The sequence below is a fragment of the Mustela nigripes genome, chromosome 10 (assembly GCF_022355385.1).
Source record: "Mustela nigripes isolate SB6536 chromosome 10, MUSNIG.SB6536, whole genome shotgun sequence".
Taxonomy (NCBI): domain Eukaryota; kingdom Metazoa; phylum Chordata; class Mammalia; order Carnivora; family Mustelidae; genus Mustela; species Mustela nigripes.
In genome coordinates, this window is record NC_081566.1 from 21,114,879 (window position 1) to 21,140,360 (window position 25,482).

The 25,482-nt window shown below is 39.2% G+C and overlaps 1 protein-coding gene and 2 long non-coding RNA genes across 10 annotated transcripts in view; 2 read left to right on the plus strand and 1 right to left on the minus strand.

The window, feature by feature from the left end:
• Window positions 1–25,482, plus strand: part of LOC132025464 (uncharacterized) — a 214,540-nt gene that overhangs the window by 23,166 nt on the left and 165,892 nt on the right. Inside the window, exon 1 of one of the 8 annotated variants that reach the window (XR_009406588.1) lies at window positions 15,024–15,078. The exons of the other annotated variants lie outside the window; for them this stretch is intronic. This is a non-coding gene — a long non-coding RNA (uncharacterized LOC132025464). Of the gene's footprint in view, window positions 1–15,023; window positions 15,079–25,482 lie in introns of those variants that run through there. 8 annotated transcript variants of the gene reach the window in all.
• LOC132025465 (uncharacterized) lies at window positions 6,622–7,911 on the plus strand. The gene is made up of 3 exons (XR_009406590.1): window positions 6,622–6,786; window positions 7,554–7,638; window positions 7,738–7,911. It is a non-coding gene; the product is annotated as an uncharacterized LOC132025465 (long non-coding RNA).
• On the minus strand, window positions 12,584–12,919 carry LOC132026091 (large ribosomal subunit protein eL32-like). The gene has a single exon (XM_059414027.1). It carries the CDS (start codon window positions 12,917–12,919, stop codon window positions 12,584–12,586), a length of 336 nt encoding a protein of 111 aa, XP_059270010.1.

A 25,482-nucleotide genomic window follows, 5' to 3' on the forward strand; every position in this document is an offset into this window, starting at 1 on the left:
ATTTAATTTATTTTCCTTAATGAGTATGAGTTCCATATTTTTGCTCCTTCTAAAATTTTGTTTTGTGGAGTGTCAGCATTCATTTTTTTTTAAATTTAATGACTGGTCTTATAATATTTTAACAATCTGTATCAACTTATATAGAAGTTTCTCTCTATATATGAAGATATTAAACAGCTGTAGGCTTTTGTATTTGCTCATATTTTTCTGTCAGACATTTGCTTTTTCATCTCTAAGGTTTGTACCATCATAGTTTTGAAATTTTCTTTAGTTAAATATGTTGATCTTTTACCTTTTTAATATCTTCTCTATCACCTTAGGGTTTAGTATTCAGCCTTCCTCCAGTCTTTGAATTTCCAATTTTTGTACTTTGTATTTCGAAATGCTTTTTGATTTACATGAAAGTTGCAAATACAGCATAGAAAGTTCCTGTACACTCTTCACCCCGCTTCTCCAAATATTAGCATCCTGCCCAACCATAGCACAATTATCAAAACTAAAACATTGACATTGGTGAAATGCTATTAACTAAACTTTTGACTCTATTTGCATTTCACCATTTTCTGGTAATGTTCTGTTTCTATTTCAGAATTGAGTTTAGGGTCCCACATCTCATCTCATTTAGCTGTCATGTCTCCTAAGTCCTCTCTTTGAGTACTCACATCTTCTTAGCTGTTAACATTGTTCCTCAGTCTTTCCTTCTCTTTCATGATGTTGATACTTTTGAAGACAACTGGTCAATTATTTTGAAGAATGTTTCTCTGGTTTGACTGACTTTTCTTTCAGCAGATTGAGGTTATGTGTTTTTGGCAAGAATACAATAGACTTAATGTCCTTGCCCTTCTCTGTGGCATAGCACGGGATTCATGATGTCAGTATGTCTTATTACTGCTTATTACTGATGATGTTAACCGTGATCATTTGGTTAAAGTGGTATCTGCTGCATGTCTCTTCTGCAAAGTTGCTATTTTCTTCTTTGTAATTAATAAATATCTTGGCAGGGGAGGACATTTTGAGATGTTGGAAATACCCTGTTTTTCCTCAAACTTCTGCCCACTAATTTTATGATCTATCTGTGGATCTTGCCTCTAATAATTATTACAGTGGTGTTCTAATGGTGAATTTTTTTTACTTCCCTTGTTTGTTCTACTTTCATTAAATGGAACTCTTTTGTAAGAAAAGTCTTTCTCTTTGGCTGAATTCATTCATTCATTCATTTGAGTATGGACTCAAGGATATTTACTTTGTTTTTCTGGGCCATAATTCAATACTATTACTATTGTTTTGTTGCTCAAACTGTTCTAGCTTAGTACCACTGGGTTATTTTTACGTGTCTCCACCCTTTTTTTTTTTTTTAATTATTTGAGTTTTTTTATTCTTCTATTTTTACTTTTAAAATATATCTGTTTGGGGGGGCACTCAAACAGTAGGCTCAGTCGGTTATGTGTCTGACTCTTGATTTTGGCTCAGGTCATGATCTCAGAGTCATGAAATCAAGCCCTGGGTCCATGCTGCGCACAGACCCTGCTTGAGATTTTCTCTTTCTCCCTCTACTCTTCCCCTCCACTCATCTCTATCTAAAAAAAAAAAAAAAAAAAAAAAATTAAATGAAAAAAGTGTATCTGTCTTTATTGGGGATATGAGGAGAAGTGGATGTAGGTTGGCAAGGTCTCATGGAGGCTCAAGTGTCCAGTTAGGTTTTGTGGCTTTTCAAGACTCCCTTCAGGTAGAAAGATCCTTGGACACAGGGAAGCTGGGTGCCCTGGGTCATATGATTGTTGCTGTTTAAATCATTTGCTGTGAGTAGGGTCTCAAATATAGCCTTGGTTCCAACTTTGGACAATGACCTGACACATGTCATCTTAGTGATTCTGAAATTAATACATGATAGCAGAGATAGAAATCCCAGCTTAGCAAACTCAACACCCAAAGAACAAATAATCCAATCAAGAAATGGGCAGAGGACATGAACAGACATTTCTGCAAAGAAGACATCCAGATGGCCAACAGACACATGAAAAAGTGCTCCATATCACTCGGCATCAGGGAAATACAAATCAAAACCACAATGAAATATCACCTCACACCAGTCAGAATGGCTAAAATCAACAAGTCAGGAAATGACAGATGCTGGCGAGGATGCAGAGAAAGGGGAACCCTCCTACACTGTTGGTGGGAATGCAAGCTGGTGCAACCACTCTGGAGAACAGCATGGAGGTTCCTCAAAATGTTGAAAATAGAACTGCCCTATGACCCAGCAATTGCACTATTGGGTATTTACCCTAAAGATACAAACGTAGTGATCCAAAGGGGCATGTGCACCCGAATGTTTATAGCAGCAAGGTCCACAATAGCCAAACTATGGAAAGAACCTAGATGTCCATCAACAGATGAATGGATCAAGAAGATGTGGTATATATACACAATGGAATACTATGCAGCCATCAAAAGAAATGAAATCTTGCCATTTGCGACAACGTGGATGGAACTAGAGCGTATCATGGTTAGCGAAATAAGTCAAGCAGAGAAAGACAACTATCATATGATCTCCCTGATATGAGGAAGTGGTGATGCAACATGGGGGCTTAAGTGGGTAGGAGAAGAATCAATGAAACAAGATGGGATTGGGAGGGAGACAAACCATAAGTGACTCTTAATCTCACAAAACAAACTGAGGGTTGCTGGGGGGAGGGGGTTTGGGAGAAGGGGGTCGGATTATGGACATTGGGGAGGGTATGTGCTTTGATGAGTGCTGTGAAGTGTGTAAACCTGGTGATTCACAGACCTGTACCCCTGGGGATAAAAATATATGTTTATAAAAAATTAAAAATTTAAAAAATAACAAAAAAAAAAAGTGACAATTAAAAAGAAAAAAAAAAAGAAATCCCAGCTTCTTAGTTCCAGCCCAGTATTATTTCCGTGTTCTTAAGAATGCTTAAGGCTGACTCTGCTACTTCTGAGGATATGCCATCTGGTTGTGTGTCAGCTCTGTGGATTTTGAAACATGAGGAAAGATGGAGAGAGTGGTAGCTTCCTGGGTGTGTGTAAACTTCATTAAACTGATCATTTTCATTCCTGTTTTCATTGGAGAAGGCAGTGACACCGCCAAGTTGTGAGTGCTTGATGCCTCAGATAAAAATGGATGTTCACGTTAAGAGTTTTGGTGTTGGGTTGCCTTCTTGGCATTCCCAGCACTCAGCTGCTTTCTTCTAGTGGTCACCTGAGACATCTGGCTGAACAGTGTCTAATCCCTGTGCTCTCGTCCGTGACTAACCAGCACTTCTCTTGCTGGATTCGTCTCCAGGGATCACAGGACAGCTTGGCTTCTTCCTTCCTGGAGCAATGTTCTGTTAACGCCAACCGTGGGGAGCTGGGTGTAACGTAATACAGATACTTGGAATCGCTGAGTCACTTCACAGTGACCGTCATGCCTGTGAATGTGAGGGAGCAGCATGGAAGTAAAACAGTCTTTAACAACATTACTAGACTTCTCAGACACTCTCATCTTCCCCACATTTGTGTTAAACATTTGGCCATGTCATGAATTCAGGTTGAGTCAAGAAGAATTTTCTGATATTAAGGATTGAGATAAGTGAAAAAGATTACCCCTGAGATCATATTTGTGAAAGTGGCTTAGACCAAATGAATAGCCCTTTAATCCTCTATTGCCATATAGATGTTTTTTCTTTATTATTTTCTGTTTTGGCAGCCTGTTTATAATTTGAAAACTATATCTACTTGTTCACCAGTTATAGATTGATAAGCTATCAGTTTGAACTAGGGATGAACTGTCTAATCAGGTTGTTTAGACCCTATCTCGGGAGCCTGGGTGGCTCAGTTGGTTAAGTGACTGCCTTCGGCTCAGGTCATGATCCTGGAGTCCCGGATCGAGTCTTGCACTGGGTTCCCTGCTCCCTGGAGAGTCTGCTTCTCCTTCTGACCCTCACCCCTCTCATCCTCTGTCTCCCTCATTCTCTCTCTCTCTCGAATAAATACATTTAAAAAATTAGACCCTTTATCATAACGAAATATAAAATTGTGAGAAGCTCTGGTGCTCATGGCGGGTAGAGAGCATGGGGGACTGGAGAGGTGAGCTGCTGAACTCCCTTACCAAGTTCTTTATCTTTGGTGCCTCTTTTTCTGCAAAGAAGAATCCTTAGCTTAAATCCCAATTGTCTAGAAAAATTTATTTTTTCAAACTATATTCACTAAGCCAGTTACTGTGTACCAGGCACTGCGCTAATATAGCTGGGAAAACACTCATAAACAAGATGGTCTTGACATCATGGAGCTTAAGGTCTACAGCACTGGTGCCCAATAGAAGTATAATGTACACACATGTAGCTTAAAATTTTCTGGTAGCTATGTAAAAACAAAAAAGCAAAAAGAAGCAGATAAAATCAATTTTTAAAATATAATTAATAGATATATTTAAAATGTAAATGTATAATCAATATAAAAATAGTGAGATATTTTACATTCTTTTTACTGCATTCAATCTTCAAAATTTGGTATTTTACACTTGTAGCACATCTCACTTTGGATGAGCCACATGTTAAGTGCTCAACAGCCTCATTTGCCAGTGGATACTGGACAGGGCAATGCAGGTTTGACTGAAAAATAAAAACATTCAGATCATAATGGTAATAAGTGCCTTAGCGAGGGAGGAAACTCTGCTTGCTCAGCACTGGGGAGCTGAGACCTGAGGGATAAGCGGGAGGTGACCAGAAGAAAGGAAGGTAACAGAATTCTAGGCAAAGGGAACTGTGTGATGTCTTTGAGTTGAGAAAGGAGTGAAAAGGAAACCAATATGTGGAAATTTGTGAATGAGGGAGAAAATGATGGTACTAAGAACAGGAAAAGAGAAATCATCCAGACAGGAGAAATCTAGTTCTAGAGGAAGGATAATGTTTGATTTTAAAATGTTGACTTTCAGGTGCAAAAAGCAGAGATGGGGGAGAGGCAAACGGGAGAGTGGAGAGACTAGAGGTTCAGCCTTCCGAGTCGACGGAGCTGTGGCTTCTGTTCACGTCCTAGAGTCTGAACTTCTTTTCAGGGGCCACTTATTAGGTGGGCTGGAGACCACAATGGGCAAGAGGGAATCAGGTACATTGGTTAATGAGCTCAGGAGGGCGAAGAGACGGTGAACATAAAATTGTGTTCTTGAGAAGGCCAAAGGTCATGATGCGGAGATTGAAATGATGACGTCTTCGGGTCGAAAGGAAAAGGAATGGAAGATAAAATCAAAGGGTTAGAAGCTGGGAGAGGGGGCATGGAGTGGGAAGCAGAAATAAGAAGGGAAATCGAAGTTAGAAAGTCAAAAGTGATAGGTGATTAGCTGCCTGTGGCATGGTGGATGGTGAGTGAGCCAGGTTTAAGGTGAAGGTGAAGTGATAGCTCTCATGTTACTAATGCTTCTACAAACTGGTGGTTTCAGAGGAAATGACCTGGAGACTGAAGAGAGGCCCGGGAAAATGGGCTAATCTCTCTAAGAGCCAAGATATGCTTCTAAGCCTGGACAGAAGTCTTCCTTGCTTGGGCACTGTGGGAAGCCTGCTCCGACTGGTACCAGACCCAAGTGAAGTGTCTGCTACTCTCGGCAAATCTTACAGAGGTGGTGGTGATGAAAGCTGGTATTTGTCTTTCAGCTGGGGGCTCTCCTCTGCCCATCACAAGGAGCAGGCAGGGGATTCCTAGATCACTAGGCTCCTGGCCAACCACCACTAGTGTTGAAGCTTCAACATCATCGTTAAGTCACTAAGAGCTTGCTGTGTCCATGCGGAGATCACATGACAAAGCTTGATTCCTAAGCTCCCAGAGTTTGTGTTTCTGACCCTTTCACCTGGAACACTGGACCAGCGGTGTCAGTTGTGAGAGAGAGAGAAGGCAGCAGTTCTTTCAGGCCTTTTGTGGATGGGAAGGGAGAGAGAGAAAGGGGAGGTGGTAGAGGAGTTTGGAAGCTATAAAGGACCAGATTGTTCAGGGTTTGGAGGTCATCAGAAGGACTTTGCTTTTTATTCTAGGAGTAATAAGAAGATGGGGGAGTGTTTTTACATAGAGGAGTGTTCAGAAGATCTGATTTGTGTTTTTAGAAGTTTGCTCTGGCTGCCTTGAGATCCAGCTGTATTGGATCTAGAGGAAGAGTCAAGTTCCCCTTCTAATTCTGGTCTTGTAGCTGGTCAAAGGTCTGATTCCCAAGTGACAGCAAAAGAAGCGGAAACAACGCACAGAGGCAAGAAAGGAGGAGCAGGACAGGGTAGCACAGTCGCGGGAGGTTCCCCCTGCCCACATTCTACCGGCTTGCCAACGCAGCCGACGTCAAAGGAAGTCGAGCATGCAAAAGACGTCTTTGAAGTTTTGTTTGAAGAGAAGCCATGCTTAGGAACGGGTTTGAAAAACTTGAAAATGGGATGATAAATGAAGGGCTTGCCATGCTGGGGGGCTGGCCCACATCAGGTGTGCTGAGAAGACTGGCCAGAGCAGGCCCCAAACAGAAGCTCCCTGGCGGGACTGTTCAGTCCTGCTTCTCCTCGGCCACCCCCCCCCCCCCCCCCCCCCTTATGGAGGAGTTCAGAGGGGATTTGCCTCCAGAAGGACCATCTGAGAATGGAAATCCACTTCTTTCACTCCCTGTCCTGACAGACTTCCGCCTCTGGGCCACCTGCCCTTCACCACAGTGGACCAGCCTCCATTCTCCCTGTAGCGAGGCCCCTGTGAGGCCCAGGTGCACTGCGCCCTCTCACAGTTTATCGTGCACAGGGGAGACAGAAAGTTCATCTCTGGCAGGTAATTTTAGTGCAAACCTTTTGTAATTACTAAGAGGAAATTTCAGGGCACGGGCTGCATGCAATCCTTCTCCTTTGGTTGGAGTCAGTTAACGATGAAGTAGTGGCTCATTTTGTACCTCTGCCTTAGCTGCAGGATGTCAGGGCATGTTCTAGAAACCGCTCCGCACAACGCTTGGTAAATGAACTCTTCCTTTCTGTTCAGTCCTGACTCCCAAACCTTCCAGAGCTGGGCTGGACTGGTTCAGTTGATCTGTTTCTCTCTCTCTCTCTCTGCCTTTGAGATTTCTGGAAAGGTAAAGTCCACTTGTGTGGGCTCAGGCTTATCTCTTCAGCCGCAGGCTGGGGTGGTTTCTTTTCAAGCTGCACAACCCCCCAGGTGGTTAGCAGTCTCTGACTTTTGCCCTTGGACCTTGCTGGGCTCACCCCCACACCCCCTGCCCCATAACTCTTCAGCTCCCTGGCCTGCTCTGCTTGGTTGAGACCTCTGTGTCTGTCTGCAAAGCCTCCGCTTTCTCCTCTATCTTTTTTTTTTGTTGAACCTCATCTCTCTCTCTCTTTTTTTAAAGATTTTATTTAGTTATTTGACAGAGAGAGATCACAAGTAGGCAGAGAGGCAGGCAGAGAGAGAGGAGGAAGCAGGCTCCCCGCTGAGCAGAGAGCCTGATGTGGGACTTGATCCCAGGACCCCAGAATCATGACCTGAGCCAAAGGCAGAGGTTTTAACCTGAGCCACCCGGGTGCCCCAAACCTCATCTCTCTTTCCAGGACTTCACGACCTGCCCTTCCAGACACAGCTTAGTCTGGCCCCTCCTGTCATCTTTTCCATCTTGAGCCCTGGGACCTGAAACAGGTGAAGCCAACTTGCTCTCATGTAAAATCCCAGGGCCCCTATGCTGTACATTATACAACTTTTTTCTTATTCTTTTTTTTTTTTTAATTTATTTGACAGAGATCACAAACAGGCAGAGAGAGAGAGGAGGAAACAGGCTCCCCACGGAGCAGAGAGCCTGATGTGGGGCTCGATCCAGGACCCTGGGATCATGACCTGAGCTGAAGGCGGAGGCTTTAACCCACTGAGCCACTCAGGCGCCCCTGTACATTATACAACTTTAATAAATTTTGAGAATGCAACTCAGTCGTTTTGCAAAGGTCATATCTGTGGATTTCTATGAATCAGATTTCTTTTTCAAGGCTTTTCTAAAAGGTATTGGTTTTATTTCAAAATTTTTACACTCTGCATATGTTTTCTAAGTATCTAACCCCCGAATGTATTAGTACCTCTCTTTAAAGCTCTACTGTTTTTGTTAAAGAAATACTGTGTGCTCTCTCTCTTTCTCTTCATCTCTCTGTATATATGTATATAAGGTTAAATGATTTTTATAAAAAGCATTCAGAAAAGATTTGAATGTACATTTTGAACTTTAAATTGAGATGTCAGATCTTTTTATTTAAGTAATTATAGTTGAAAGTAGTTGTAGTCCTAATTTTATAAGAGGTAAATCCTAATAATTATATCCCTGTGTACATTAGTAAAGATGGGTATTTCTGTTAGTATAAAACAAAGGTTCATTGGAGTTGCCTCGGGTGGGGTTCTGGCTTGGTTGCAGGTGCCCGGAAGATTTAAGGTAGTGAGTAGGGAAGCGTCTGTAAGCTACGTATTTCACAAGTGCAGGCTTAATAGGCTGGGTAGGGGAAGAAACAGTATTTGCCTTCAGTCTGGCTTGAGTCAAGCTTTGGGAAGTGTATTGAGTTTTTAGAACTTAGGGAGGACACCCCACTGACCCTTCTTGGATCTTCCCCCCAACTCCAGTTGTAAATTCCCTTGAGGCCTAGTCATATATGAAAATATAAACACAGAAGGGTCATTAAGTAGCCTATAATGAGGCCAAAGTGCCTGTAGATTCTCTACTTTCCTTTTGTTGGATTACCTATTAGTGTTTCCTGGTAATGCACAATGAATTAGGCATTCAGAACCTTTCGGGACTCAAACGGAAAAGCGTTTGCAGAGAACGCAGTGTGACTGGCTTTGAAGCGGGCCCGTACGGACATCCCTCCTTTTCTTTTCTGACTCCTGACTTAGAAACGCAGGTGCCTCTACAGTGATCTTTGAGTCTTTGCTGGATTCCATGTCTGCACTCTTTGCTTCATCTTGATCTGTGGCTTTTAACAAGTTATGTATCAGTGGAGCTTATTATGGGAGTCTTTTCTTTAAAAAAAAAATTAAGAACAAAGGGAATACAGTTTAGAGATAATTTTTTTCCTTCTATTCATACGCCTCCTACTTGTCACTGTTTCCATCAGGATGATTTTTTTGAAAATTTATACAAGTACTCCACGTGCATTGTGGAAAAATTTTAAAATACAGAATAACTAAGAAAAAAAGAAAAAGTGACTCCCAAATTTCACCACACAGAAATGACCTGTTTGGTTTATAGCAGTCTTCTCAGTGGCATCCACTGGCACATCTAAGTTTCTAAGAACTCTTCATGGGGCTCCTGTCTGCTGTGGGTCTGTGTATAAAATTTACCGTTACTAGAAGCACAGAGAGACAAACTCTTCCTGAAATGAAGTATAGCACGTTAATGAGAAAGCGGCACCACCCCAGTGTAATGTGCAATTAGCGCCCAGGGAAATGGCGCCGGTTGCATGTTTGCTGTCCCGTGGAACCACTTGGCTTTGTGAGAACAGAGGAGGTCCCTGTCAGAGCAGTGAACACAGACTGAACTGCAGCCTGACAAACCAAACAGTGTGGGATGGCTGTGGGATCGCTTAGGGCCTTTTTTTTTTTTTTCCCCCTTTCTCTCTTCAAAAAGTCTTTGAATTCTTTTCAGTGTCTGGCCTAACCTAAAATTAAAGAAATATTAAAGAAAACACCTCTAAGCTCTACTATTACTTATTAAATTTTTAAAAAAAGAGTTATGGTGGCAACATCCAATGGTAATGGCAGTGTGGGAGAATAGATACATTCCTATGTTGCTAGTGACTTTTCAATTGCTCCAGTAGTTCTGGAGCGCATTTTGTCCAATTACAGTGAGAGCCATAAAACTGATTTTGTGCCCTTTTCCTCAGTTATCACTCACATTGTGGGATATAGCTTGAGGAAATAATCTAAAAATAGAAAGCAATTTATATAAAGATGGTTACAATTCAAATTATGGGTAATCAGGAAAGCCGTCATCAAGAGATTCCCCTTCTGTTTTACCATCCTCAGAAATGTGTTTTATCCACTCAGGAGAGCTTTTCTAGTAATGAAGCCTTTGAATGTGACTGACACTGCGGATAAGAGAAACCTCTCTTGTTGAGGTGAAAAGATGCATTTGGCTCCTTCCTTCCTTCCTTCCTTCCTTCCTTCTTTCTTTTTTTAGTATTTTATTTATTTATTTATTTTTGACAGAGAAAGAGAGTGAGAGAGCGAGAGCACACAAGCAGGGGGAGCTGCAGGCAGAGGGAGGAGAGGGAGAAGCAGGATCCCTGCCAAGCAGGGAGCCCAATGTTGGGCTCCATCCCAGGATCCTGGGATCATGACCTGAGCTGAAGGCAGACGCCTAACTGACTGAGCACCCAGGCACCCCAGTTAGTGACTTTCTGTGCAAAATAAGCAGCTTGTGGATTTTCTTTAGTCCTACCAAATTTTCCCAAGATAGACACTAATGTTGATTTGAAAGATACTAGAATACAGAGTGAACATAGAGGACATCTTGAACTCACTGGCTGCGACAGGCCCTTCCACTAGTGTACGGGCCGATGTCTGGTCATTGTCTGATCAGCTTATTACCTCTTGGGGCAATTTGTCAGCAATTCTGCTATTTAGAAAGCTCTTTTTTATGTTAGAACAAAATCAACCTACTTGCAACTTCTGCCTATTATTTTCATTTCAGCCTTCTGAGAACATGTGGAATAAATCTAGCTTTCCTATAAGTCTTTTCTTTTTTTCTCCCCAGGCTAAAAAGCCTTAGCTCTTTTAGACTTTCCTCAGATGTTCAACATATGTTCAACATATGGTTATTTTTTTCTGGACGCATACCAATTGGTTGATGTACTCCTTAAAGAATTCAGAAGAAAATGACCGCAATGCCCAGAGTGTAGTCTAAACATTGAAGAGAAGGCCTGGTTCTTGACACCACGATTTCAGGAATATTAAGACCTCATTACCTTTTATCCATGCCATGTATCTAGATTGTGTGTGTATACACTAAAACCCGCTAGTATTTTCATTTGCATGGCCTGGCCTCTTCTCTATCCTGTAGAGTTGCTTATTTGAATCTAAGTGCTATTTCCTGTTCTTTTTTGTGTGTGGGGGGGACTTATAACATATATTTATTTATTTGTTTGTTTTGTTTGTTTGTTTATTTATTTATTTATTTTGTGATCCATAGTTCATTGTTTATGCACCATACCCAGTGCTCCATGCAATACATGCCCTCCTTAATACCTACCACCAGGCTCTTATATACGATCTTTTCAGGGAGGAATAATTTAGATGTAGTAACAGGCACTAATCTGAATTTCTGTAGATATAAATGTCAATCTAACTGCCACCCAGGTCAACACATGGAATTTTTCCAGAATTCCGGGAGGTTCTCTCACGTCCTCTCACAGCCAGCCACTCCCCAAATGTAACCACTATTCTCGCTTCTATTTACCATGAATTAATCTTGCATGGTTGAACTTCATGTAAATGGAATTATGCAATTTCAGTTCTCACCTGGTGTCTGAGAGATTTATTTATATTGCTGAGTAAGGCAAAAGATTATTCTTTTTATTGTTATGTAACATTCCATAGTATAAATTATACGACAATTTACCTATCTATTCAACTGTTTGGCTTTTTGGATAAAGCTACCATGACAATTACAGTACATGTCTTCTGGAAGATATACGTACTCATATCTGTTGATTACATATCTAGGAGTAAAACTGATGGGTCTTAGGGTACATAGCTGTTTTGTTTAGTACATACTGTCAAACAGTTTCCCCAAGTGGTAGTGCTGGTTTATGCTCTCACTAGTAATGTATAAAATTCCAGCTTTCCATATCTTTTCCAGCACTAGTTACTGTAAGTCCTTTAAGTTTTAGTCATTTTAAAGAGGTATAAAGTGCTATCTCACTATTGTTTTTTTTTAACTATTGTTTTACTTTGCATTTTTTACCAGTATAGTTTTCATGTAAAATTAATCGTGTGATTTAGCTCTATTGAATTCGCTTTGGATTGCTACTTGGTTGTCCCATGAATTCCATACTCCAGCTAGCTTTTTGCCACCCACTCATTTATTTATGTCGTTTATCTTCCAAGTCTTCATCATACAGGATGTGGACAGATTGTGGTATCAAATCCCTCTAAATTGATATTTGTGCTTTGATTGGCATCCTTTGGTAGGCCATTCAGCCAGTTCTGAAATCAACCCAACTGTATGATTATCAGCTCACATTTCACCATGCTTTCAATAAAACTATCTAGAAGCACTAAAATTCAAATCCTTGCACACCTATAATATTCTTCTGATCTACTCCTATCAAAAAATGAAGTCAATTTAAGTTGGTATTCTTTGAGAATCCACATGTCCCCCATTAATCATTTATTCCCTCTCTGTGAGCCCACAAATCATACTTTTGATTTCCTAATGGTATATCTTTCACTTTATAAATGTAGGACAACATTGCAACTTCTGGTTTTTCATAGTTCTATGGTCTTATTATCACAAATATGATATGCACATAAGCTATCTCTTCATTTTCTTCCCTGCACAGCCTGGCATCAGGACTGGTGACTCTGATGGCCAGCTGAGTGGCTCTTTCTATATAGCTATGTGGTTCTTAGAGGAACCATTGTGAGCAATCTCTGCATAGTAAGATTTGTTGTGTATCAGCAGCACTTCAAGCTTCTTGACATTGTGGACGAGGAACTTGTGGAAGCCACTGGGCACCATGTACTTTGCTTTCTTGTTGCTCCCATAACCAGTGTTGGGCCTCAAGATCTGGCCCTTGAATTTTCTGTGTACCCTCTTGTCAATGCCTCTGGATTTCCACCAGCTGCACTTAATTTTGACATATTGGTTGGGCTGGTGCTGGATGAACTTCTTGGTCCTCTTTTTAACAATCTTGAACTTCACTAGAGGTCTGAGGGTGGCCATGATGCTGAGTAGGAGAGGGCTACCACCACTGCAGGCAGCATGGAGGAAGAAAGAACATTTGCAACTTCTTACCTGAAGCAGAAGTATGGTTTACAATGGTCTCCTTGTTTCTTTTGATTGCTGTGTTTAAACTGACTTTCTTTTTTATGAATGGAATTCTTCCATAAAGATTTTAAGATAGCTCATGAGTTGACAACTATATAATAAGTATGTTTTGGGAGGATGAGCATTAAGAAGTATTTTGCAATGTAAATAATCATTCACTAATTTATCTCTAAACTTGAATTTCTAATTATCTGATTTTCCTAGTCACATAGACACTAACATTTTACTTTTGCAAATGGGCAAAATGATGACAATGACTGATAATGGGAAAGATTTAAAAAAAAAAAAGAAGGTAGTTCAAAACTATAAACCACTGGAGGTCATTTAATGAAGTTAACTTGATCTATTAAGTTGGAGCTCAGTGGGCTTAAAGAGAGAGTCAACTTTTAAAGTGTCTCAGGCATTAAGAGAATCTGATTTAACCTTGAGAAATCTGGAAGCAATAATAGAAATAACCAATCTATGTGATAAGACTAGTTGCTATGTTTCTTTGTGCTTTAAGCAGGAAAAGCAAACATTTCATGGCACATATCCAATTGGCTAGAAGAGCTGCAGTAATCAACTGAAGAGTTTTTGGCCACCATAAACCCCAATAAGCCTTGTATTTTATGCTTCTCATTATATTGTATAATAATAAAATTATTAAATTAAAAAGAAACTAGAGGTTATTTAATTTAGTCTTTAAAATTTACCTATGAGGAAACTAATACTCAAGGAAGCTAAATGATTTACCTAAGTTTTACCACCCGAGGACTATTGAAGAAGCAGACAGACAATGTTTCTGCTCTCATGAAGAACACATTTTAGTCCAAAGGGGACACAGAAGAAGCAAAACACACATATTTGAAGAATAAAATAGATGGTGGTAAGTGTTAGAGAAGAGTGAGATGCATTATATCAAGTGGCCAGATCCTTCCCAATTTAGTCCTCTTTCTGCTTTACCAAAATGCTTTCTAAATGACTGTTTCAGAGAAATAGAGGAGTTAAATGACACATTACTCTGAAGGTGTATTGAATGTCACAAAATTTATTTTCTTTCAATCAACTTATCCCCATTTGTTTTTTGAGAAATCAAAATTCAGACAGCATTTCCAGAATGAAGATATATATAAATGAAAAATATACATAAGACGATCAGAAAGTCCAGCAGGGCTGCCTAGGGCAAGTGAAGCATATATTTTCATCTTCAAAACTGTTTGTTCAGATATATTAATTAAAGAGAAACTTCTTTTCTCAGAGGAGTTTGATGAAATGTTTCTAAGGAACATTGGAAAGATGTTGCAAGAGGTCTACTCCAATCCTAGTTTTTGAATTGAAGTTGTCTTGTGTAGAGTTCGTCTACTTTGGCTGTCCTTCAACTTTCCTGCCACCAAACAGGGAAAACATTCAGCACCAAGCAATGTATTAGACTTGAGGGAGATTAAAAAAAAAAAGAAAACTGAGATAGGACTCTGGGCCTCAGGAATGCCATACTCTAATTAAAGAGAAAAGATAACAGTACCAGGTGGTAAGAGTGTTGAGCAATTGGTACAGATAAGAGGTTTGATAGAGATCTGAAGGAGGGAGAAATGCCTTTCTGTGGGTGGAAGGTTTCTTTGAAGGAGTATAAGTTGGGCTGGACTCTGGAAAATGCGTGCTTTGAAAAAGAAAGCTATAATTACAGCAGTGCTTGAGGAAGATTTTCCAAATAAAGCTTTTTTAGGGAGCAGGGGCAGAGGCAGAGGCTCTTATAGCTCTTCAGTGCTATAGATACAACGTCTGCTGATGACTGATAAACCTGGGTGGCTGGATGCGGTGAACGGGGTGGGGCAGAGCCAATGAGGAGATGGGAGAAGACTTTGTAGTCTGAGTCTGGGTAATAGATAACTTCATTCATAGGACTGAGGAAGTCTGAAGGGAGATCTGGTTAGAGGGTCAGGTAATATTTGATTGCAGGCATGTCAAGATGTTGGCAGCAAATCTGATTTAAGATATCCATCAGATGATAGCAGAGAGGAACCGGGGGCTAAGACTAAGGTAATGGCAGAGTTGAAGACTCACGTGTATGAGCACTGGTAAGTGAGAGAAGAGGATGTGCGAATTCTAAAGTGAAACATTGACCAAGAATCACTGAATCTTTTCCTTGGGACATTTCTAATTGATCTCTTAGAGTCAAATAATTTTCTGGCAGCTGAAGAGAGCTGAGAGTTATTATTAATCTGATACTCATCATACTTGATGTTGATGAAAGTAAGTAGGATAATCTATATTTGTATCCACCTAGTCCCACTCCTGCTTACTGACAGGATAAAATACATATGCTATATGTTGTCTATATTCTTTATCTATATAGATATAAAGATAGGTAGATAAAGAGACATAGTCTATATACTTATTTTTACGTCTATTTATCTATGTCATGTAGTTTATCACCCAGAACAGGATTTATTTGTGGGCTGAAGGAGGGCACGGTTAAATCATGCCAGGACAAGATGTGTAAGCCAGGACTGCACCAGGTAAAGCATTTAAGCAGGGGCCTCCTACGTATCAAGAAAGTATAGCACAATGGTGAAGGGTATAAGGTTAAAAAAAAAAAAAAAGAAAGAAAGAACAGTCTCTAACATTTTATTAGTATGTGATCCTGAACAAACAATTCAACCTGTCTAAGCCTTGGTTTTCTCAACTTTAGAATTTAAGATAATATCTTTGTTCCTCTATAGCTCTTTTTAACACAGCTACCAGAGCGATCCCTCCAGAATGCAGTTGAGTTCTGAGTACATGGGTGAAAGGTGGAAGACCAGTCAGAAAACTGCTTTGTCCAAACCAAAGGTGACTTTAGTTTGGACCAGAGTAGTAGTAATAAAGATAATGAGAAGATGTAAGATTCTGGAGATAATTTGAAGGTAGGGCCTATAAGATTTTTTTGGTGAGAGAATGAGATGTTAAGGATGAATTTTAAGTTATTTGGGGGCTAAGTAACTCAAGAATAAACCCGGTGTTCCTCAGGTTGGGAAGACTATGAGTGGAATAGAAGATCAGGAGTCTCATTTCTGAAATGTTATGTTTGAGGGGGTGTCTGGGTGGCTCAGTCATTAAATGTCCGCCTTTGGCTCAGGTCATGATCCCAGAGTCCTCAGATCGAGTCCTACTTCAGGCTCCCTGGGCTCCTGCTCAACAAGAAGCTTGCTTCTCCCTCTCCCACTGCCCCTGCTTGTGTTCCCTCTCTCTGTCTCTCTCTGTCTATTCAAATAAATACATAAAAACTTTTTTAAAAAAGATTTTATGTATTTATTTGAACACACACAGAGAGAGAGAGAGAGAGAGAGAGGGGGAGAGTGCACAAGTAGGCAGAGAGGCAGGCAGAGAGAGAGAGAGGGAAGCAGGTTCCCTGCTGAGCAGAGAGCCCGATGCGGGACTCGATCCCAGGACCCTGAGATCATGACTTGAGCCGAAGGCTGAGGCTTAACCCACTGAGCCACCCAGGCGCCCCTAAATAGATAAAATCTTTAAAAAAAAAGAAATATTATGTTTGAGATGTATATTAAACATCTAAATAGAGGTATTAAGTAAGATCCTGAAGTCTGTAGTTTAGGAGAGAGTTCGAACTGGAGATGTACACTTGGAAGTCATCAGATGAAGGATATGAGACCAGATAACATCCCTAGGAGAGTGGTGGTAGATAGGGAAGAGGAGAGATCCAAGGCCTGAGCCTTGCACATTATGGCTAAAAGAGAAGGTAAAAGAGAAGGAAGGAAGCAGCAAAGAATAGAATATTGAGAAGGAGCAGCTGGAGTGGTAGAAGAAAACCCAAAGTGCCTTGGGAGAGAACAAATTAATATTTATTAATGGGAAGAAGATGACCAACTGTCTCATATACTTTTTTTTTTAAGATTTTATTTATTTGACGGAGACAGAGCATAAGCAGGGGGAGCAGCAGAGGTTGAGGGAGAAGCAGGCTCCCCGCTAAGCAGGGAGCCCGATGTGGGGCTTGATCCCAGGACGCCAGGGTCACGACCCGAGCTGAAGGCAGACACTTAATGGATTGAGCCACCCAGGCACCCCTCTCACATACTTCTGATAGATCAAGTCAGATGAGAACTTGGAATTTAGTGACATGGAGGTCTTTGGGGAATGGCGGGTACAACGTTTAAAATAGAAGGTTTTAAAAGAAGACGGGAAGAGAGAAATAGGCGACAGCAAACCTAGGTAATTCTTGAAATTTTCTCTAACAGGGAGAAAAGAAATGAAGTGATAGGTGGAAAGAAAAGTGAGATCAAGAGCATTTTTTCCCAAGATGGACAATCATCAAGTAGAAAAGAAAAAGAATTGAAAATATAGCAGTGAGAAATGAGATTTGTGGCGCAATGTCAAAAAGGAGTAGAGCTAGCACACAAATTGGAGTGGATGGTCTTTGCTTATAACTCAGGCAGTTCACCTATAATAATAAAAGCATGTGTCAATAGGTAGGCGAGGGTTAATGTGAAGAGAGGTCATAGTCCCTGGTTTGTTCTGGGTATGAGCCTGGCCATTCCTTAAGTGACTTACTGTCTGCCCAGTAAGTGTAGTAGCAGAGAGCTGCATGTCCACTATGGACCCTTTAATAAGACATGCTATGCCTAATATAGTAGTGTGAGTTTGGTGTTTCCAGTGTTTAAGACAACAAACGTCTTGGGTTTTATCTTACTTCCATGTAAATTTCTCCAAATCAAGTTATTTCTCTAAATTTCAGTTTCTTCATTTATTGAGGAAAGAGAGAGACAGAGAGAGAATTTACCTCAGTCTCATTGCTTTTCCTAGAGATGACTACTGTTAACAGCTTGGTATGTGTCTCTCCCTTTACAAACTGGCCTCTGGTGTCTTTATCAGGTTAGCAAAGTAGTATTTTGTCTTTGTAAAAATCAAAAGAAGAAGAAAAAATCAGCCATTTGTTATCTCACTATACAGAGATGGATATTTTAGTGTATCTCCTATTAGTCCTTGATTGCATATATTTATAATATACATATTTTACATAATTGTAATTTTAGTGCATGTACAGTTGCCTGTCTTTAAAAAAAATTTAACATTATATCATAGACATTCTCCCATGTTACTAACAATTTTTTTAGAAACCTCTTTTTTTTTTTAATTTTTAATTTTTTATAAACATATATTTTTATCCCCAGGGGTACAGGTCTGTGAATCGCCAGGTTTACACACTTCACAGCACTCACCAAAGCACATACCCTCCCCAATGTCCATAACCCCACCCCCCCCCTCCCAACCCCCCCCCCCCCAGCAACCCTCAGTTTGTTTTGTGAGATTAAGAGTCACTTATGGTTTGTCTCCCTCCCAATCCCATCTTGAGAAACATCTTATTTTTAATGAGAGCGTATTTCTTTAGTTAGGCATGGTCTCATAATTTACTTAACCATTTACTATAATCTAGCTGTGTTTGAGGGATGAGACAAGCCCAGGGTCCCCCTACTACTCTGCCATCCTAACTCCTTTGGACAATTATTTACTATAATATTGGAAATTTCCAATGTTATTGCAACTATAAATAATGTTGGGATAAATTATCTCTGTTTAGAAGGTGAGAATATTTCTTTCTCTCTTGAATAATTTGTGTCTTCCTTTATTGACCCCTCTGAGTTTTTTGTAGGGAGGGAGACTAGGTACCATGTTCATTATTGAATCTCTTCATCTGGGTAAGTGCCTCACATCTACTGAGCCATTTATATCAAAGGAATAATGGTGGGGACAATAATGATGATCATGCATCTTTGGTTACTTATTAATGCCATCTGCACGGTAAAACATTAATGAGCTTACACTTTTGACCCGTGAAAAGTGCTTTTAATTAGAATTCTTTTCTTTGACTTTTTGCTATTTGATTCTGCCAGACTTCTGGATCCTTTGAACATATTGTCCATTGTTTGGAGTACTAAATGAGCTTGCTGGTTTTGAGCTGACTTAAACATGATGATAGAAAAACAATGATTAAAAACAAATATCCCTCTAAACTTTGGACATTGCACTGAATATAGGATGAATGTTATAGTGATTAAGAATTCCCACAGTCTATTTTGTTTAAAAAAAATCATAAAACTTTTGCATAATAGACACTCAGGATTACAAATGAAAACAAAAACATAAAAATGATCCATCTAAATAGTAATCAAATAAATAAAAATAACTACTAAAATTAGATGACCTTCAAACCTATGAAATTAATAAAGACTTTTTAAAAATGAAATATCTCAATTTTGTGAAGAATAAAGAAAAATAAGTATTCAAAAGAGCTTATTGGCCAGTGAGCCTGTAAAATGATTCTATTTGGTCAACTTGGAAATAAACATTAATGCCTTAAAACCTGCCTTTTCTTTGAACCAGAATTTTTACTTAGAGAAGTGTATCCTAAATAAATAATTATTACTATAGATTTTGGTAGAATTTAGCAACAAAAATGTGCATTTGGCATTTTAATATTAAGAAATGAAAAGAAATAGTCTCAATATTAATTTATTCAGTCAATACATATTATTGAATTATATATGCCAAATTCCATCATTCCTCAGTATCTTTGGGTACAATGGCGAACCAGGTAGGGTTTTTCCCATCAAATACCTATAGTCCAGATGATACATCCATTCCATGGAATTCTAGGCACTCATTAAGAATGTTGCTGTATACTCTGGAAAACAACATGGAGGTTCCTCCAAAAATTTGAACTAGAGCTACCCTAGGACCCAGCACTTGCACTACTGGGTGTTTACCCCAGAGATACAAATGCAGTAATCTAAAGGGGCATGTGCACCCCAATGTTTACAGCAGCAATATCTACAATAGCCAAACTATAGAAAGAGTTTGTATGTCCATCGACAGATGAATGGATAAAGAAGATGTGGTATGTACGTATATGTGTATATACACCATGGTATATTAGGCAGCCATCAAAAAATGAAATTCTGCTTTTTGCAACAATGTGGATGGAACTAGTGGGTATTATGCTAAGCGCAGTAAGTCAACCAGAGAAAAAAAATTATGATCTCACTGAATGGTATGTGGAATTTTAAAAACAAGGCAGAGAATCATAGGGGAAGAAAGAAAAAAAAAATGAAACAAGACAAAGCCAGAGAGGGAGATAAACCATAAGAGGCTCCTAACCTCAGGAAACAAACCGAGGGTTGTTGGAGGTGAGGGGGATGGGTAATGGACATTGGGGAGGTTATATGCTATGGTGAGCACTGTGAATTGTGTAAGACCGATGAATCACATACCTGTACCCCTGAAACAAATAATACATTATATGTTAATAATCAAAATAAATAAATAAAAGGAAAAAAGAAGGCAGGGGGTGGTGGAGAATGATATTGTAGACTTCAGCGTCAGCCAGGATGGAATTATGGGTTTGGATTTACTCTACTATGTTAACTGAAAAGTACCAGAGAAATTATACAGAGTAATTTTTAAGTATCGGACAACAAGCAGTGTAGGACTGACAAAAAAGAAATAAACCAGATGAGTATAAGATTATACTAGGTTATTATCTAGAGGAAATGAGATGGGGGGGGGAGGGAAAGTCTCTGCTAGTCTTGCTGAATTAAAGAGATGGAAGTCAGAGTTTGGGGAAGTCAAGGCTGCCAGAATTTTTAGAGTGGAGTACTAAGGGGAAAGAACTCAAAAAGAGAGAGCTCCAGAGATCTCTAGAGGGATCCCCTGGAGTGTTTGAGTAGTGATCTGTGCACATGTGAGAGGATATTGAGGCCAAGGAAGTAACTGCTAGAAGGATGAGTAGAAGAATATTTGGAGAACACAGGGTTGGCAAATATTCATGTTTTTACCAGCTAGAGCTCAAAGATTTCACAGAGCACAATACTTGGAAAGTTACCACTTTAATAATGGAGATAAATTGGACTTGACTAAAGGCTGCTCTGGACCTTCTCTAACAGAGCTTAAAAGCAAAACTAAAAAGGTTGCAGCTGGTTGCAAATAACTGTACATCAGAACAGAATCCAGCAACCAGGGATGTAAATTTCACTCTTCCTGGCAATCAAAAAAAAATTCTTGGTCATGCATAGAAGTAGAAACATACAAACCCACAGTCAGAGAAAAAAACAGCCAATAGAAAGAAATTCAGAAATTACAAAAATGCAGGAACAAGCAAAAAGAGGACATCAAAACAGCTTTTATTACTATATTTTTTATGTTCAAAGAGGTAAGGAGAACATGATGATGAGAGGAACTTAAGTGAGAAGACAGAGTTTAGAGATGAGAAATAAAATATAAGAAATGAGAAATACATTGGATTAGATTAACAGCAGAAGGCACTGTAGAAAAAGAGATCAGTTTGAAGACACAGCAATACAAACTATCCAAAATGAAGCAAAGGTATAAAAAAAGTTAAAAAGGAAAAAAGCATCAGTGATGTGTGAGGCAAAAGAAAGCAGTCTAACACATGTGTTACTAGCAATATGGAATCCTAGGAAAAGGTGGGTAGAAAAAATAGAAAATAATTATTTTTGGAAATGGGCAAAAGTTCAGAAGTTGATTGAAAAGGGGAAGGTAACTTTTTATTATTATTATGGTTTATCTCCCTCTCTGGCTTTGTCTTATTTCATTTTTTTCCTTTTTTCCCCTATGATCCTCTGCCTTGTTCTTCAAATTCCACATATCATTCAGTGATATCATAAGATAATTGTTTTTCTCTGATTGACTTATTTCGCTTAGCATAATACCCACTAGTTCCATCCACATTTTTGCAAAAAGCAGGATTTCATTTTTTGATGGCTGCCTAATATTCCATATATATATATATTCCATTGCCATATATCTACATCCCATTCTATATATATTCCATCCACATTCCATTCCATATGTGTGTGCATATATATGCACACACACACACACATACATACATACCAAATATTCTTCATCCATTCATCTGTCAATGGACATCTGGGCTCTTTCCATAGTTTGGCATTGCTGCTATAAACATCGGGGTGCAACGTGCCCCTTTGGATCACTGCATTTGTATCTTTGGGGTAAATAGACTGTAGTGCAATTGCTGGGTCATAGGGTAGCTTTATTTTCAACTTTTTGGGGAACCTCCATGCTCTTTTCCAGAGTGGCTGCACCAGCTTGCATTCCCATCCACAGTGTAGGAAGGTTCCTCTTTCTCCGCATCCTCACCAACATCTGTAGTTTCCTGACTTGTTAATTTTCGCCATTCTGACTGGTGTGAGGTGGTATCTCACTGTGGTTTTGATTTGTATTTCGCTGATGCTGAGTCATGTGTCCTGTGTCTATTGGCCATTTGGATGTCTTCTTTGTCATGTCTCTATTGGCCATTGGATGTCTTCTTTGCAGAAATGTCTGTTCATGTGTTCTGCCCATTTCTTGATTGGGTTATTTGTTCTTTGGTGTTGAGTTTGATAAGTTCTTTATAGATTTTGGATACTAGCCCTTTATCTGATATGTCACTTGCAGATATCTTCTCCCATTCTGTGAGTTGTCTTTTGGTTTTGTTGACTATTTCTTTTGCTGTGCAAAAGCTTTTTATCTTGACGAAGTCCTAATACTTAGTTTTTGCCCTTGCTTCCCTTGCCTTTGGTGATGTTTCTGGGAAGAAGCTGCTGCAGCTGAGGTTGAATAGGTTTCTGCCTTTGTTCTCCTTAAGGATTTTGATGGATTCCTATCTCACTTGAGATCTTTCACCCATTTTGAGTCTATTTTTGTCAATGGTATAAGGAAATGGTGCAGTTTCGTTCTGCATGTGGCTGTCCAATTTTCCCAACACCACTTGTTGAAGGGACTGTTTTTTTTCCATTGGACATTCTTTCCTGCTCTGTTGAAGAGTAGTTGACTATAGAGTTGAAGGTCAATTTCTGGGCTCTCTGTTCTGTTCCATTGATCTATGTGTCTATCATACTGTCTTAATGATTACGGCTTTTTAATAGAGCCTGAAGTCTGGAATTGTGATGCTGCCAGCTTTGGCTTTCTTTTTCAACATTCCTCTGACTATCTGGGGTCTTTTCTGGTTCCACATAAATTTTGGTATTATTTGTTCCATTTCTTTGAAAAAAATTGATGGTATTTTGATAGGGATTACAAAAGGTAACTTTTTGGATGATGGATTCTATATCATGACTGAGGTGGTGGTTAAACAACATTGTTCATATGTCAAATCTCATAAATTTATACTTAAAATTGGAAATTTCACTGTAAACTTACTTCCATAAAAAGTTAAAGAATGGTGTCTTTCCAAAAAATGATGTGGAGAAACATGAAATGGTGTTCAAGAGGTAGTAGTTTAAAAAAAACATAAAATATACTTACATTAAGATTACAGTTTTGAAAAAAAATGTAGAAAAAGACTGAAGTGATATATGACAAAATATTAGCAACACTCATTACTGTATAAGAAAAAATTTAAAAAATAAATTATTGTTTCTTATTTTTGTCTTTATTTTGAATTTTTATTTAGTTTTTTTTCCCACCAAGAAAATACAGTATTGATGTACCAAAGAAAAGAATTGCTAATTTTTTCCTCAAGAAATCTCATAGTTTGGGTGATGGTCTGCACAAACACATGCTAATGGTTCCTGAGAGAGAGGAAAATATGAATATTTTCCCTCTGAAATGGAAAAGACACCAGCATCTTTGTAGTACCTCTGTTCCCCAAATTAGCTGAATATAGTAATTCAACATCATGACTTGTGTAAAAGAGTACTCTTTGATAATATGGTGTTGGAAAACCAATTCAACCAGTGAAATCTGAGAAGATAATTTATTGGCTCCTATAAGTGAAAAATCTAGACTTTAGGTATAGCTGGATCTAGTTTTAAGCATCAAGGCTTTTCTTCTATCTCCACAGCTTTCAGCTCTGTTTTTCTTTTTGATGACTTCATTCTTTAGTTGTCAAGTAGCCTTGATAAGTGTTAAGTTCATGTTATGGAGTCCATGTATAGTTTTCGTTTCTGCCAATATCACCATGTTGCTCATGAGCTAATCAGCAAACACTGGGGAGGCAGTAAGGAGATGTGGCTTGTTCATCTTTCCAGTTTCTCCCTGTGGTCTCTTGATGAGCATTCATGTAGTCTATGGAAATTCTCACAATCGGAATCCATTCAGATATTTACATACCTTTCTGCGAACTTCACCCTTAATCCTCTAGTCTCCAGATATCTGAATGTCTGTCCAGACCATTAGCAGGTCCCAGTGCATCTGTATAGATCTAATCTCAGACCATTGCTATTGACAAGAAAACTGGAAAAAGAGATTTCAAATTTCTATTCAGAGTGAGGTTTCCCTTCTTCACTGTCCCTTAGGAGCACCCCTAAATGTGTATGAAACATTTCAACAACCCTTTTAGCTGGTGCTTGAAAATCATGCAGAATCTTCTCTAAACCCAGTTCTAGATTTTTTCCTCTGTAGTCAGTCATTCACAGGTCACTCTCCAGAATCCTAAGTATTAGCTGAAGAGGGCTGGCATTAGGTCAGAGGTAGGCATGATGGAATTATTAACCACTTGCTCATACAGCTTATGCTTTTAGAATGTGTTTGTCCTTTGAGACCTATAGAAAAACACTTCTACTTGATGATAATATGCTCCAGGGTGAACTCAGTTTATGGTGAGGAAGATGAGATAATCCAGTCACAATGGTCATCTGGTGTCCCGTGACTGCACAATTAGTCTCTGTCAGAGTTTAACAGCAAGGTGTTTCTCTTAAGGGAAATAATGATTTGCAGAAAAGGGCATGACCTTCACCAAAACCCCTAGGGGCCACCACATGACTCTTGTATTGGTATTTGCCATTGGCTCTATTCAGCATCCTTATTTTCTCATTTGATATTTTAAACACTTTGGATCTGATGAGTCATAAAGGCCAAGTAGCAGAGCTGCTTGAACTATGGTTCATACCAGATAGAAAGCTCTCTACTGATTTGTGTCCCACTCAAAGTAAGAAGCTTTTAGGTTCAGTCAATGTGTCAGAGAAACACATTAATGGGAATGTTTCTCCAATTCCAGAAGAAGGCCATGAAATCTTTTGCTTTTTTTTTTTTTTCCCCTGTGAGAAAGGGTAGAAGGTTAGTAACTTTACCTGCACGTTGGGGGTGCTATTTCAACCTGTCCCAAATCAGTGGACTCCCAGAAACTTTACTGAAGTTTCAGATCCTGATATCATCTTGGATTTTCTTCATTCTTTTTATATACATTGTCTTACCAAGTTATCTAGTGTAACATGCTTCTTTTTGTCATACGGAGGATCAGTGAGATACGAGATGGCATTTTTAAGGGATCCATTGAGTAGGTCTTTGTACAGATCCAGGAAATTGAACGGAAGGAACATGAAGATAGGGATTTTGATGTCTGCATACTGAAGAAAAGAAATAAAGAATTTTCTTTATTAGTAGCTATATATCAGATCCTAAGGACAATATTGATTTACTTAAGCAAAGTGACTACCTCTAGAAGAGCAGATACAATTAGAGAT